This window comes from Mobula hypostoma, chromosome 1, assembly GCF_963921235.1.
Source record: "Mobula hypostoma chromosome 1, sMobHyp1.1, whole genome shotgun sequence".
Classification (NCBI taxonomy): domain Eukaryota; kingdom Metazoa; phylum Chordata; class Chondrichthyes; order Myliobatiformes; family Myliobatidae; genus Mobula; species Mobula hypostoma.
The window spans coordinates 210,147,586-210,161,305 of NC_086097.1; the positions used below are offsets into that span (position 1 = coordinate 210,147,586).

At 41.3% G+C, this 13,720-nt stretch overlaps 1 protein-coding gene across 2 annotated transcripts in view; it reads left to right on the forward strand.

Moving 5' to 3' along the window:
• The window catches only part of lyn (LYN proto-oncogene, Src family tyrosine kinase), a 105,588-nt gene that overhangs the window by 75,056 nt on the left and 16,812 nt on the right, over window positions 1-13,720 (forward strand). For both annotated transcript variants that reach the window (XM_063063808.1, XM_063063800.1), the window contains exon 11: window positions 12,519-12,672. In XM_063063808.1, coding sequence (XP_062919878.1) covers window positions 12,519-12,672 — 154 coding nt within the window. The remainder of the gene's footprint in view (window positions 1-12,518; window positions 12,673-13,720) is intronic.

Sequence of the window (13,720 nt, forward strand, 5' to 3'; positions counted from 1 at the left end):
GGTTAAAATCTCTACAATCCACCACTGATGATTTTTTGTTATTGTTTGGAGAAGTTAAGTCAGAAAAAGGATCAAACACTATTTCCTCATTTACCTGCACATCATATTCAGGAAGACTTCAATTTTCTGCCAAGGTTAACCTGAGGAAAACAGAAGAAAAGTTTTTAAATGTGCCCAGAACATGGTACTGTACTGATCCTTGCAATCATAACAGTCAAGGCCTTTTGTGAAGACACTCATGAATTCTCAGTTTAGTATTTTGAAAACTGAGAATCCGGGTGCTTGGTTATTTAGTGAGTTGGGAATGCAAAGTAAAGCATGTTGCCTATTGCCCGAAAACTAACTTGCACGTCAAACCCTGCATCTACACACAGTGGCCACGTTATTAGGTACCACTGGTGCCTGATAAAATGGACAGCCAGTGTTTGTTCATGGTCTTCTGCTGCTGTAGCCCATCCACTTCAGGGTTTGACGTGTTTTCCCTTCAGAAATGCTCTTCTGCCCACCACTGTTGCAACAAGTGGTTATCTGATTTACTGTCGCCTTCCTGTCAGCTTGAACTAGTCAGGCCATTGTACTTTAATCTCCCTCATCAACAAGGCATTTTCACCCACATAACTTGTGCTCACTGGATGTTTTCTTTTTGTTTTTTTTCCCCACATGACTCTCTATAAACTCTAGAGACTGTTAGGCTTGAAAAGCCCATGAGATACTCAAACCACCATCTGGCACCAACAATTGTTCCACTCTCAATGTCACATAGATCACATTTCTTCCTCATTCCAATGTTTGGTCTGAATGACAACTGAGCCGCTTGGCCGTGCCTACAATGCTTTTATGCATTGAGTTGCTGCCACATGATTGGCTGATGAGACATTAACGAGCAGGGTGTTGAGGTGTACCTAATAAAGTGGTTGCTGAGTGGATACCGACAGCTTGTTATTATTGGTGAGGTTTCCATAGCTGCACTATCAGTTTTGCTCAGAAACACTATAAAGTTTTTATGGAATAAACTGTACAGCTTAAGTCCATGTCACGTGAAATATTAATCATAGGTGAACTTTTTAAAGAGAGTAGAGAGGTTGGAATTGGAATCCCAGAGCTTGTGACCACTCGATGTTGGTTGAACTTACCTTAGAATGAGTTATGACATGCATGGCATATCTTTTGAGACAATGCAGCAGCTAGTGTATTAAAGAATTAAGTCAGGTGGCAGAGAGTATAGGTGAAGATTTTAGGGAGCAGAGATCCAGGGAGAACAGAAAGGATTTCCCTTGAAGCTTCCACCTTTTCCATTTGATTTACAACATCCTGGTATCAGCTCTATAATTTCTGGAAGTACCTTTGTGAAAGTGGGAATGGTGATAAAAGATACTGAATACTGTGAATGAAGTTGATTGGTTTGGAATACCATTCCAATGGTTTGGCAGGTGCTGATTGGTGACCTTAAGCAATGGTGGGCATTGTTCTGCAGGAACAAGATTCCACACTCATTCCCAGCTTTTCAGCAGGTTCTTCATAACTAATAGTGAATATTTCGTTAGTGTTGATTTGCTGGACCATTGGAAGAGTTAATTCTCTGTCGCCTTACTTTATTAAATAAAATGTGTAGAGTACTTGCTCTCCCTTGAGGTTTGATATTTTGAGGTTGATGGTGGGTCAGCACTGGGGCTGTGTCTGTATTTTACTTTTGGTTTGTGTGTTCCACCTTGAGGTACAGCAGGTACCTAACAAAGCGGCCACTGAGAGTATCACTGTACATTGAAGGTCTTCTGCTGCTGCAGCCCATCCACTGTGTGTTGTGCATTCAGAGATGCTCTTCAGCTCATCGTAGTTCTAAATAATTTGAGTTGATGTTGCCTTCCTGTCGCTTGAGCCAGTCTGCTCTGACCTCTCTATTAGCAAGGGAATTTTGCCCACAGAACTGCTGCTCACTGGATGTTTTCTCATTTTTCACAATATTCACTGTCAACTCTGGGGACTGTTGTGTCTGGAAGATCCCAGGAGGTCAGCAGTTTCTGGCACCAACAATCATTCCATGGTCAAAATCCTTTAGAATACACTTCTTTGCTATTCTGATGTTTGGTCTGAAGAGCAACTGAACTTCTTGACTATATCTGCATGCTTTTATGCATTGAGTTGCTGCTGCATGATTGGCTGATTAGATATTTGCCTAATAAGCAGGTGCACAGATCTATCTAATAAAGTCCCTACTGAGGGTATGCTGACTTTCATTGACTACTAAATATGTTTGAATTAAAATTCCTATTGTTGCTTAAATCCGTTCAGTTCCCTGCTGTTTCTCACATCCACCAACCTCCTTATCCCACTCCCTGCAATCCTTTCCACCTTTTCAGCCCAGATTTAAAAGAATGATGCCTAAATTTGTTGGCCTGAGTGAGAGAGAAAGGTAAGGCATGCTAAAACTTTATTCCCTGGAATGTAGGAATCTGGGAGTGACCTTATGGAGATGCATACATTCATGGAGGGCATAGATAGGATGAATACTCAGATTCTCCAGGGAAAGGAAAATAATGTAATGGGGAAAGGATTTAAAAGGCACCTGAAGCCACTTGTTCACACAACATCTATGAACTGAGCCACCAGAAAAAGTAGTTGAGGTAGGTACAATAACAATATTCAAAAGTTATTTGGATCAATATGTGGATAGGAAAGGTTTAGAGGGATATGGGCCAAATCGGAGTCAATGGGACTAGCTTAGGTGGGCACCTTGGTTGGCATGGACCTGCTCCTGTCATGTATTGCTCTAAGACTATTATTGTAACCATGCCTTCAGTCTGGAATTCCATCCCTAAATCTTTGACCCTTTACCTTTGTAAAAACAAAGCTTTTGTTCTCATTAACTTACTTTCTAAAATCTTTCCTTCAGTATTTTTTTGGCTGAGTATATCTTTGACTATTAGAATGATTTTCTCCATTAATGACAGGAAGCTGTTGTATATTAATGAAATTACAATTTCTCAGAATATTCACAAAATACCAAAGATCTCCATGATCCTCTGGATACAATGTAATGAACAAACTGAAATTAGTATTCTATTCCCGAGTCATATTGCAAAAAAATCATTTTTTGTTGTCGATACCTACATTTGGTCTAAATCGGGTCAGATGCCATTCCTTTTCATTGCGAAACGGAGCAAGCCAACTCTAGCGATTTCTTGCTTGATTTGTCTTTAAGACTTTGTTACTGTGCCAGTTACTGGAAGTTTCACAGGCATTCTACTTTCCATGTGTGAGACTGTATGAAAGGCTAGAAGTTGTTTGAAGAGCAGAGGAAAATGTGAATTAGTCATTTTACCTTTTTGCGACAGTGCAGTGAACAATACAGAGATATAGAGAGCGCTGTAATTTATATTTAGCTAAAATAAAGGCTAAGAAAAAATATTAAATGAGAAATAAAATAAAATTAGACCAAGCAGATATTGGAAGGCTACGGTGTGCACGTTAGTTTTTCGTGTACAGTTATTGCACCATTTAATTCAGACATGTGGCTCCTTGGAATTTCATGGGCGTAGTGTCAAAGTAACAAATGGTTTTGTGGTTGAAAATTCTGATCAACCTGACTGCCTTACCATTGCTAATCTATTTTGTACTTATCTATTGGGAGAGAATAATTGGCATATGGAGTTCATGTGCTATCGTTTCTCTGTAGAGAATAACTAATGTATGGAGTTCATATGTTATCGTTTCTCTGTTACGACATGAGCCCTTTCAAATTAATGGGGTGAATGTTCCCAGGATATCAAAGCTCTATTTGAAGCCTACTGGGCTGCTTGAAGCTTTACTAATGTTAAGTCTATTATTTCTCAAGAGTTGGCAGCCCCACAAACCCATAATGGTGGTTGATTATGCAAAAAAAATCTATTATTTATAGATCATATGTAACAGTAATTTCTACAGGTGTTCTGCAGATGATCTGCTTATGATATTAGCGAACTACACTGTGGGTTTTGAGTCAGAGCTGCCAAGAGAATCTGAATGATGCACCTAACTTTCACTTCACATACAGTACAATTATTTCAGTGATTGTACTTTAACCACTCCTTTATTATATAGATCATTCAGCACTTTACCTTTGCTGTCACCAGCTAAGCCAGCATTTATTGGCCTTTCATGACTTCCATGAAGTAAGTGGCAATGGTTCTTTGTGCAGACTGTTTGGAGCCCTGGTAAAGATATCACAGAGAGATGAATGGGTGAGGATGATGTCATTGAGGTTTACCCCATTTGTTGAAATGGCTGGTACTTCAGGGACGTACTGTTGCTGTTGCACCCTCAGGTACGGGCCATTTCAGGCACTCCTGATGATGGAGAGCTGAAATCCTCCACTCAGAATGGAATCTGTGCTCTAATCATTCTCATGCCAACTTTCAAAGTTTGATCAGCCTGAAGGAGGACTAATTTATTTATCCACTGTAGGCAGAACACCTCTTTGCAAGTGACCTAATGTCATAACACTGGAAGAAGTCCAGAGCTAATGCTGACGATTCTTGGAGTACTCTCTTCTGCCAATATACTATTTTGTTGCCACCTGGGTTGGGTCCATCTTGTCTATGGAATGGGATATGACCAGGTATTATGATACAGGGCTCTGAGATGTTGGTATGATTATCAGGTGGTTGCTTGCTCTGCATCTGTCCCCCAGCAATTCATGAGGAGGACTTTGTAAGGATATTTGGACTGGTAACAACTTTTCCAGGGATCTGCTTTAATTTTATTTGTTTGTTTATGTCACCTTCGAGAGCAGGGATTCTTAACCGTTTTTAAACCATGGACCCCCTTGGCAATCCAGTGAAGCCTATGGACAGCCCCATTCTCAGAATAATGTATTTAAATATATAAAATAAGATGTGTAGGATTACAAAAGAAACCAATTATATTGGAATACAGTTATCACATTTTTTTAAAAAAACAATTGTGATATAGTACTAACACGCAAACATGAGGAAATCTGCAGATGCTGGAAATTCAAGCAACTCACACAAAATGCTGGTGAACGCAGCAGGCCAGGCAGCATCTCTAGGAAGAGGTGCAGTCGACATTTCAGGCCGAGACCCTTCGTCAGGACTAACTGAAAGAACAGCTAGTAAGAGATTTGAAAGTGTGAGGGGGAGGGGAGATCCAAAATTATAGGAGAAGACAGGAGGGGGGAGGGATGGAGCCAAGAGCTGGAAAGTTGATTGTCAAGAAGATACAAGGCTGGAGAAGGGAGAGGATCATGTGACGGGAGGCCTAGGGAGAAAGGAAAGGAGAGGGGAGCATCAGTGGAAGATATAGTGAGAGGGACAGAGGGAGAAAAAAAGAGAAAGGGAAAAAAAATAAATAAGGGATTGGGTAAGAAGGGGAGGAGGGGCATTAACGGAAGTTAGAGAAGTCGATGTTCATGCCATCAGGTTGGAGGCTACCCAGACGGAATACAAGGTGTTGTCCCTCCAACCTGAGTGTGGCTTCATCTTGACAGTAGAGGAGGCCGTGGATAGACATATCAGAATGGGAATGGGACGTGGAATTAAAATGTGTGGCCACTGGGAGATCCTGCTTTCTCAGGCGGACAGAGCGCAAGTGTTCAGTGAAACGGTCTCCCAGTCTGTGTCGGGTCTCGCCAATATATAGAAGGCCACATCGGGAGCACCGGACGCAGTATATCACACCAGCCGACTCACAGGTGAAGTGTCGCCTCACCTGGGGCCCTGAATGGTGGTAAGGGAGGAAGTGTAAGGGCATGTGTAGCACTTGTTCCACTTACAAGGATAAGTGCCGGGAGGGAGATCGGTGGGAAGGGATGGGGGACAAATGGACAAGGGAGTCACTTAGGGAGCGATCCCTGCGGAAAGCAGAAAGGCAGGGGGAGGGGAGGGAAAGATGTGCTTAGTGGTGGGATCCCGTTGGAGGTGGCAGAAGTTACAGAGAATAATATGTTGGACCCGCAGGCTGGTGGGGTGGTAGGTGAGGACAAGGGGAACCCTATTCCTCGTGGGGTGGCGGGAGGATGGATATGTGCTTTTTTATTGACACATTAAAAAAACAAGCCTATACATTTAAAATATAGGCAAGTTCAAATTAAATTTTATTTTAGTGAAAACATATCAGTGTGACAGCTGTTGTCACTTAGCTTCAATAAGAACATTAAACTGTGGGAAGGTCTTTGACAAAGCAACATGGTGGACATCTAATCGCCGGGCTGCCCGATAGGTGACCAGCTACGTCGCACTACCATCTGCAGACAGGAAGACTGCGATCATGTCCAATCTAGCGGCGGGTCTAATTTTGAAGTAGTGATGAGCCTGCCATAAATGTTATTTTGATATATTTGTAACAACTGTAATGTGATATGAGAATATCTATAATTTCTATTGGTGACAAAGTCACAGATGCTGCTTATAGTACTGTGGTTTGTTGCCTACATTAATAATTGAAGAAAATACTAAATTTCAGATTGAGGTTAGGGAAAATAAAGACAAAATTATTTTCCCCCCCCCATCCAAGTTCACAGTCCCCCCTGAACCTTTCCCCAAACAACTCCCGTTCTAGATGGAAACTATAGTTGGTAATGAAAGCAGTCATTGCTATACTAAGATGACAGTTTTGTAGAAAAATCATGTTTTTAGGAGTTCTTTAGTACTTTAGAAAAGATTTCTAGTCATTTCACCACTAATAATAACTTTGCTACTTCTGTTCAAACATGTCAGTTAGCAAAAATAACACTGTGATCATAATTTCCATTAGTACTTCCCAAAAGAGGAACTGGAAAAAGAGTGATGATGTGCTGTTCTAAATATCACTGAAGCGTACTGTATGTGATACAATTTCAAGGCCCTGCTACTTGATCAACGTAGCAAAGCGTAAACTAGTCTACAATTGTAATTGATAAATCTGTTCCATTGCCTTCACTCCCTCCCATCTCCTTTCCTGTTCAGTCCCATTCTGGTGTTAAGAGGAGAGGGAGGAATAAATTAAAACTGCGACTTTGGAGGAGGGATTTCCTGAAACTCTTTACCAGAGGCTGCAACTGCTCAGTTTGTTCCCCTTTAACCAGTGGCAAAGCAGCCCTTGCATGTTTTCGGCAGGGTCTCCCTTAATTACACCCTCACAAAGATTGTATTACACTGCCAGAGATATGCAAAAAAGATTTACAGAACTTTAGGAAGCAGAGATATTGAAAGGGTTTCCATTTGACAGTGCTGTTTCTGTAATACAATATCCTCTTTCTGAATAAAGACACAAGTTTTTCACTTACATGCTTTCGTGTACTAAGCAGTGCACAGAAGTATAGTTCCTGTCGTGGAGAAATAGATTCTGCAGTTGAGCAACACACACAGAATACTGGAGGAACTCAACAGATCAGGCAGCATCTATGGAGGGAGATAAGTAGCCTAAGGCAGACACACTTCATCAAGACTGGAAAGGCAGGGGCAGAAGCCATAACAAGAAGGTGGGCAGAGGGGAGGAGTACAAGCCAGCAGGTGTTAGGTGGGACCGGGGGGGGCATGGGGGTAGGTGGGTAGGGAATGGGGGAATGAAAGGGAATGATTTGAGAGACTGGGAGGTGATATATAGAAGAGGGAAAGGGCTGAAGAAGGAATCTGATAGGAGGGGACAATGGACAATGGAGTAAAGGGAAGGGAACCAGAGGGAGGTGATGAGCAGGTCCTGAGGCAGGAGAGGGAAGGGAAGGATTTGAGAGGGCCACTAGAATGAGGGAAAGCAAAGGCACCTGCATGAGCCGTAGCTATGCCTGCCTTTTCATCAGCAAAGTGGGATCAGTACATGTTCCAAGCCTACATGGAAACTCTCATCAACTCTCTCTCCACTACATTGACACCTGCACTGGAGCTGCTTCCTACACCCATGCTGAGATAGTCAATTTCACCAACTTTTCCTCCAACTTCCACCCTGCTCTAAAATTTACATGATCCATCTCTGACATCTCTCTTCTTTCTTGATCTCTCTGTCTCCATCTCCAGAGACAATATCTATGGATATCTTTTACAAACCCACTGACTCTCGCATTTATTTTGACTATACCTCTTCCCAATCTGTCACTTGTGAAAACAGTATTCCCTTCTCCAAGTTCCTCCGGCTCCACTTCTTGGGAGGATGCTTTCCATTCCAGGGCATCCGAAATGCCCTCTTTCCACCCCCCCCCCAGTAGCGTGTTTCCCTTCCACTACTTTTGATGCTGCCACCACCTGCATCTCCTCCAGCAAGTCTGCCCTCACCCCATCCCCACCAACACAACAGGGATAGAATTCCCCTTGTCTTCACCTAACACCCCACAAGTCTCCATATTCAACACATTATTCTCCACAGCTTCTGCTATCAACGGGATCCAGCAACAAAGCACATCCTTGACTCCTCCGCACCACCCTGCTTTCTTCATGTTTCCTCGGTTCACTCATCCCTACCCACTGATCTCCCTCCTGGCACTTAACCCTCAACTATGACAAGTGCCATACCTGCTTCCTCACCACCATTCAGGGCCCCAAGCAGTCCTTCCACGTGATGTGGTGCTTCATTTGCGAGACTACCTATGCAGATTAGGAGACTGCTTCGTCAAGCACATATGCTCTGTCCACCACAAGAGCCAGGATCTCCTAGTCACCACCCATTTCAATTTCCATTCCCACACTGACACATCTGTCCATGGCCTCCTCTACTGGCACAATCAGGTCAATTGCAAGTTGGAAGGGCAGTACCTCATGTTCTTTCTGGTCATAGTCTCCAGCATGATGGAATGAACACCATTTTGTCTAACATCCAGTAATCACTCATCTCTGTTCCCCAAGTATCCTCCACCTCTCAGCCCTTCTCTTCCCCTCCCCCGCACTCGTGGCCTGCCCATCATCTCCCTCTGGTTTCCCACTTCATTCTCTTTATTTCATGGTCTACTCTCCTCTCCTGTCATGTTTCTCCTCCTTCAGCCTCTGTCACCTATCATTTTGTAGCTTCTCATATAATTCCCTTTCTTTTGTCCTCCCACCCACCTCCCCCCACCCCATTTGCCAACTTCTGCTCCTCTCCCTCTCCCACCTCCTTATTCTGGCTTCTTCCCCTTTCCTTTCCTTTCCAGTCCTAATGAAGGGCTTTGGCCCAAAACATTGACTTTCTATTCCCCTCCAGAGATGCTGAGTAGCTCCAATATTGTACGAGGGGTGATTGATAAGTTCGTGGCCCAAGGTAGAAGGAGTCAATTTTGGAAAACCTAGCACATTTATTTTTCAACATAGTCCTCCTACATGTACACACTTAGTCCAGTGGTCGTGGAGCATACAACTTCTTTGTAGAAGTGGTCCACAGCAGGGGTGATTGATAAGTTTGTGGCCTAAGGTAGAAGAAGATGAGTTATTAACTTCAAACTTTCTGCATTACCACTCAAAGAGTTGAACTGCACGTGCATGTAACAAGAGCGTCTTGGACATCCAAGTGGTCCACAGCAGGGGCAATTGATAAGTTCGCGACCTGAGGTAGAACGAGATGAATTATACAACCCACTTCTGGAGGTCCAAAACGCCAGCTTCTACAAAGAAGGGATCGGTATGCTCCACGACCACTGGACTAAGTGTGTAAATGTAGGAGGGGACTATGTTGAAAAATAAATGCGCTAGGTTTTCTAAAATTGACTCCTTCTACCTTACATCACGAACTTACCAATCAACCCTCGTACGTGTGCTGTTCATAGTTCCTGCCATGATGTGATAATCCAAATGTGACTTGCAGTTTTAGAGTTGAATGAGGGCAATTATCCATTTGAATAAAATATGGAAATAGAGCATTATTTGTCAAAATCATTGTAATATTTGCCTTAATACTTCAATTTATTTTCTTCCTATTTAAAAAAGGATAAAATATATGCTCACAGAAAAGGCTGCCAAAAGTTACATAGGTGCTGGTGAAGGGCTTTGGCCTGAAACCTTGACTCTTTATTCCTTTATTCAGGATGCTGCCTGATCTGCTGAGTTCCTCCAGTATTTTGTGTGTGTGTTATTCTGGATTTCCAGCATTTGCAGAATCCCTTCTGTTTAAAGTAGTTACATGTGTTAGATCTTTCTCAGTGCTTTTCTGAAACTGTTCATTCAAACTGGGGTAGAATTCTACAGGTACAGGAAGACAGCACATTTAAAAGCATTTTTTTTTCCCTGTGGCAGCATAGATGGGATCACTAAACTATTGATTTCAAGGAGCTTATAGAATTAAAATAATTGAGTCATACCTGATACCGCTAATAGAAGATTATACCCATTAAGTAACAACTTGAAGAACTGGACTGATTTTGCCATTCCTGATTATAGCTTTGTGCTACTACCCCAAGCTGGTATATGGTACTGTATCTAACAACAGAAATCAACAATCACATCCAGGAACAGGGTAATTCAATAACACATCTCAGAGTATATTTTACCTATAGATATTGTAGGCACACCATACCTTTTTAAAGTTGAGGAGCATGAGAAATAGAATCCCATACCCCAATATAATTGTTGTTATTAGAGTTGCCTTGCTTTTTGTGAATGGTCATGATTACAATGTCTCTGAGTTTCCCTGGTGTTTCCTCTAGTCACAAACCTATCACTTATTCATATATGCAGGAAGTAAAGTTCCTCTCTACCATGCTTTAGAACATCAGCACGATGCTATCTGCTCATTGGGCCTTCTAGCTTTTCAGCTGGGACAAGGCCTTTTTCACAGATAGTCATTCAGCGTGGTGGAAAAGTCAGAGTTAAGAGTTTGGTGTGGAATTCAACAGACTGCATTCTTTTCAAGGACAAAGTTATGATGGAGAAACTCTGATGGAGTTCGTTCCAACTAGTGCTATCTTCGTCCCTGTTCTTGAAAAGTTCCCCTCTCCTCTTAGTTCTAAACAAGAGGTCCCTTGGATGCTTTAGCCGACGATGACCTTATACGCACTGTAGATTCTGCAGATCATGGTTATTAGTAAATTGCTGGACCTGTTACATTCTTTCTATCCACCATCTGGGCTCTAGGTTGTTGAATCTTCTGTTGGAACCTTGTATTTGACTCTGATTAGAGCTATCATTTTTCCTTTGAATAATGATGAAAGTTCTAATCTATTTTTTAGCGAAATAAATTCTAGGCTCCTTTGTAGTTAGTGGAAGGAGGCAAAGGTACTAGAATATTTTCAGAGTCCCCTTAAAAGACTGCAATATCCACTAACTCAGGGCACTTCTTAGATTTTGATTGCTCAAAATAGAGGAGAATTCAGGGTGGCATTAAGAACCTGAAGTCTATTGGGACCACACAGAAGCTCATTGTAAGTGGTAGAGGAAGCTTATCATCTTCCTAACTACCCACATCTCCTTCCCATCAAGTACCTCTTGCTCCAAATTCATCCCGCATTGGTCTCATTGGTCTTCCCAGAATCATAGATGGTTGAGGAGCTCTTTCAAGTGTTCCTTCCAACAAGTTCTATCTTCCTCTCTGTCCTTGATAAGTTCCCCTTTCTCCTTAGTTCTAAGCAAGTCATCATCAATTGTAAGGGATTATCTAAGAAAAAGATGATGTTATAGCGGCAATTTGATCCTGGTTCTAAAATGGAATTCAAAATTCTGTGAGATGACCAGTCAACGGTTGAATTGGGGTCATTCAATTGATATATTATTCCTGGTTGTTAATGTTTGTCATGTCATTGTGTCCTTGCTGAGCCATCCTTTGCTAATTTGTTGCTGGTCATTAAGCATAGCTCACAATATCTCTCATACATTGTCTTGACAAGGTAACATGAAACTGGTAGTCCATGAAGTTGAAGTAGGTAACTTAATGTCTGGTGTTTCATGCAGAAAATCATTTTCATCCAAACTACTTTGTAACTTTAAACTCTGTACACTTGTTTACTGCATTATTGCGGGATAAATTAGTTATATCTACAATGTTAAGTGTTTCTCTTTCTCAGAGGCTGAGCTGTTGAAATTTTCCAGCACTTCTGTTCTCGGTTTAGATCTTTAATTATTTCCTTTTCTTAATTATGTGAAAATATCCACAGTTAACAGATTCTGTCACTAATTATGCAAAAGTATTACCCCATGTATTAGAAGCTTCTCTTGGATTTAACTGCTGTTTTCCATTTTATATTGAGATTTATGAACAAAAACAAAGGGGACAGACTACATTTCATAGGCTGAACCTTCCTAATTCTTTAAATGCAATTTTGACATTGCATACAAAGTTCTTTCAATGCTCTTTCTTGTACAGCGGATTTTTAAAGTTCCTGTTTTCTGTTTCCTTTGCTTGCTCATTGTGTATTGTAAAACCAAGTGTGGATCAATAGTGCATAAAGCCCACTGAAGGGTTATTTAATCCTCAGTTTTCCATTTTAATCATCATTACTATTCTACAGTATTTTCCTTGCTCAATTAGATCCTCCTATGAACTGGTATAGCAGATCGGGTTACTTTGCAGCCATCACATCTATTGTTTACAATCTTACATGGCACTGCTTTGTTGATATGGCAACCCCTAAAATGTACTTTGCTCTCTTGTAGATTGCAGAGGGAATGGCATACATTGAAAGAAAGAATTACATCCATCGAGATCTTAGAGCAGCTAATGTTCTAGTATCTGACAGCCTGATGTGCAAAATTGCCGATTTTGGCCTTGCACGAATAATTGAAGATAATGAATACACAGCCAAAGAAGGTACATTTCAACTGCCTGAGCTACAAAACTGATAGCAATTTTATGAATGTCTAATTCCACTAAACTATCAACAATATAAAGAAACTAAAATGGTTAATGATAAATGGCCATAACTAATGAGTTATTTATCTTCTAGGTTATATATGGAAAAATATCTGACATTTTTCCAGTGGTGCTTTGGGAATTTAAGAGGAATTTTCCTTCAATGTTCCCATCCTCCAATTTTGTTAGATACGCATAAAGGGTATGCTTCAGTGCCTAAAGATCTGCTTTCACTTTATGGATCCTAAGGACAACATGAATATATCTTTAATACCTAAACTGCTTTAATTTTCCGCCAATTGTTTTTTTCCCAGACTGTTGTGAATCGAATGGTTTAAATGTAATCCTTAAACTAGCTGCAAGTTTATAATTGTTTTATGTTATTTATCATGAAAATAGCCATGATCATAATAAATGGCAGTGCAGGCTCGAAGGGCCGAATGGCCTACTCCTGCACCTATTTTCTATGTTTCTATGTAAAATCAGCAATCTGCAAAAATAAAAAGTGACAGAAAATTTTAGCCACAGAATGAAATATTATTTATCTGTTCAAACGACATCTTGTGATGATGTTGGCTTATTCTAATTGGCAAAATTTTGCTTATCTAAGAGTTGCTTAAATGTCCCTAATGTGTCAGCCTCTACCACCAGCCTTGGCAATGTGTTCTATGCACCCATGACTCACTGAAAAAAGATCTACCTCTAGCATTCCCCACCTACCCCATCCTCCCCCCCGCCCCCCCCCATACACAATCACCTTAAAATTATGCTCTCTCATATTGGCCATTTCTGCCTTAGGAAAAAGGTGCTGACTGTCCACATTATCAATGCCGCATATTATCTTGTACCTCTAAGTTACAGTTGATCCTCCTCCACTCCAGATCGCTCAACCTTGCTTCATATGATATGCTTTCTTATCCAGGCAGCATCCTAGTAAATCTCCTCTGCACTACCTCTAAAGCTTTCATGTCCTTCCTACAATGAGGGGACCAGAACTGAACACAAT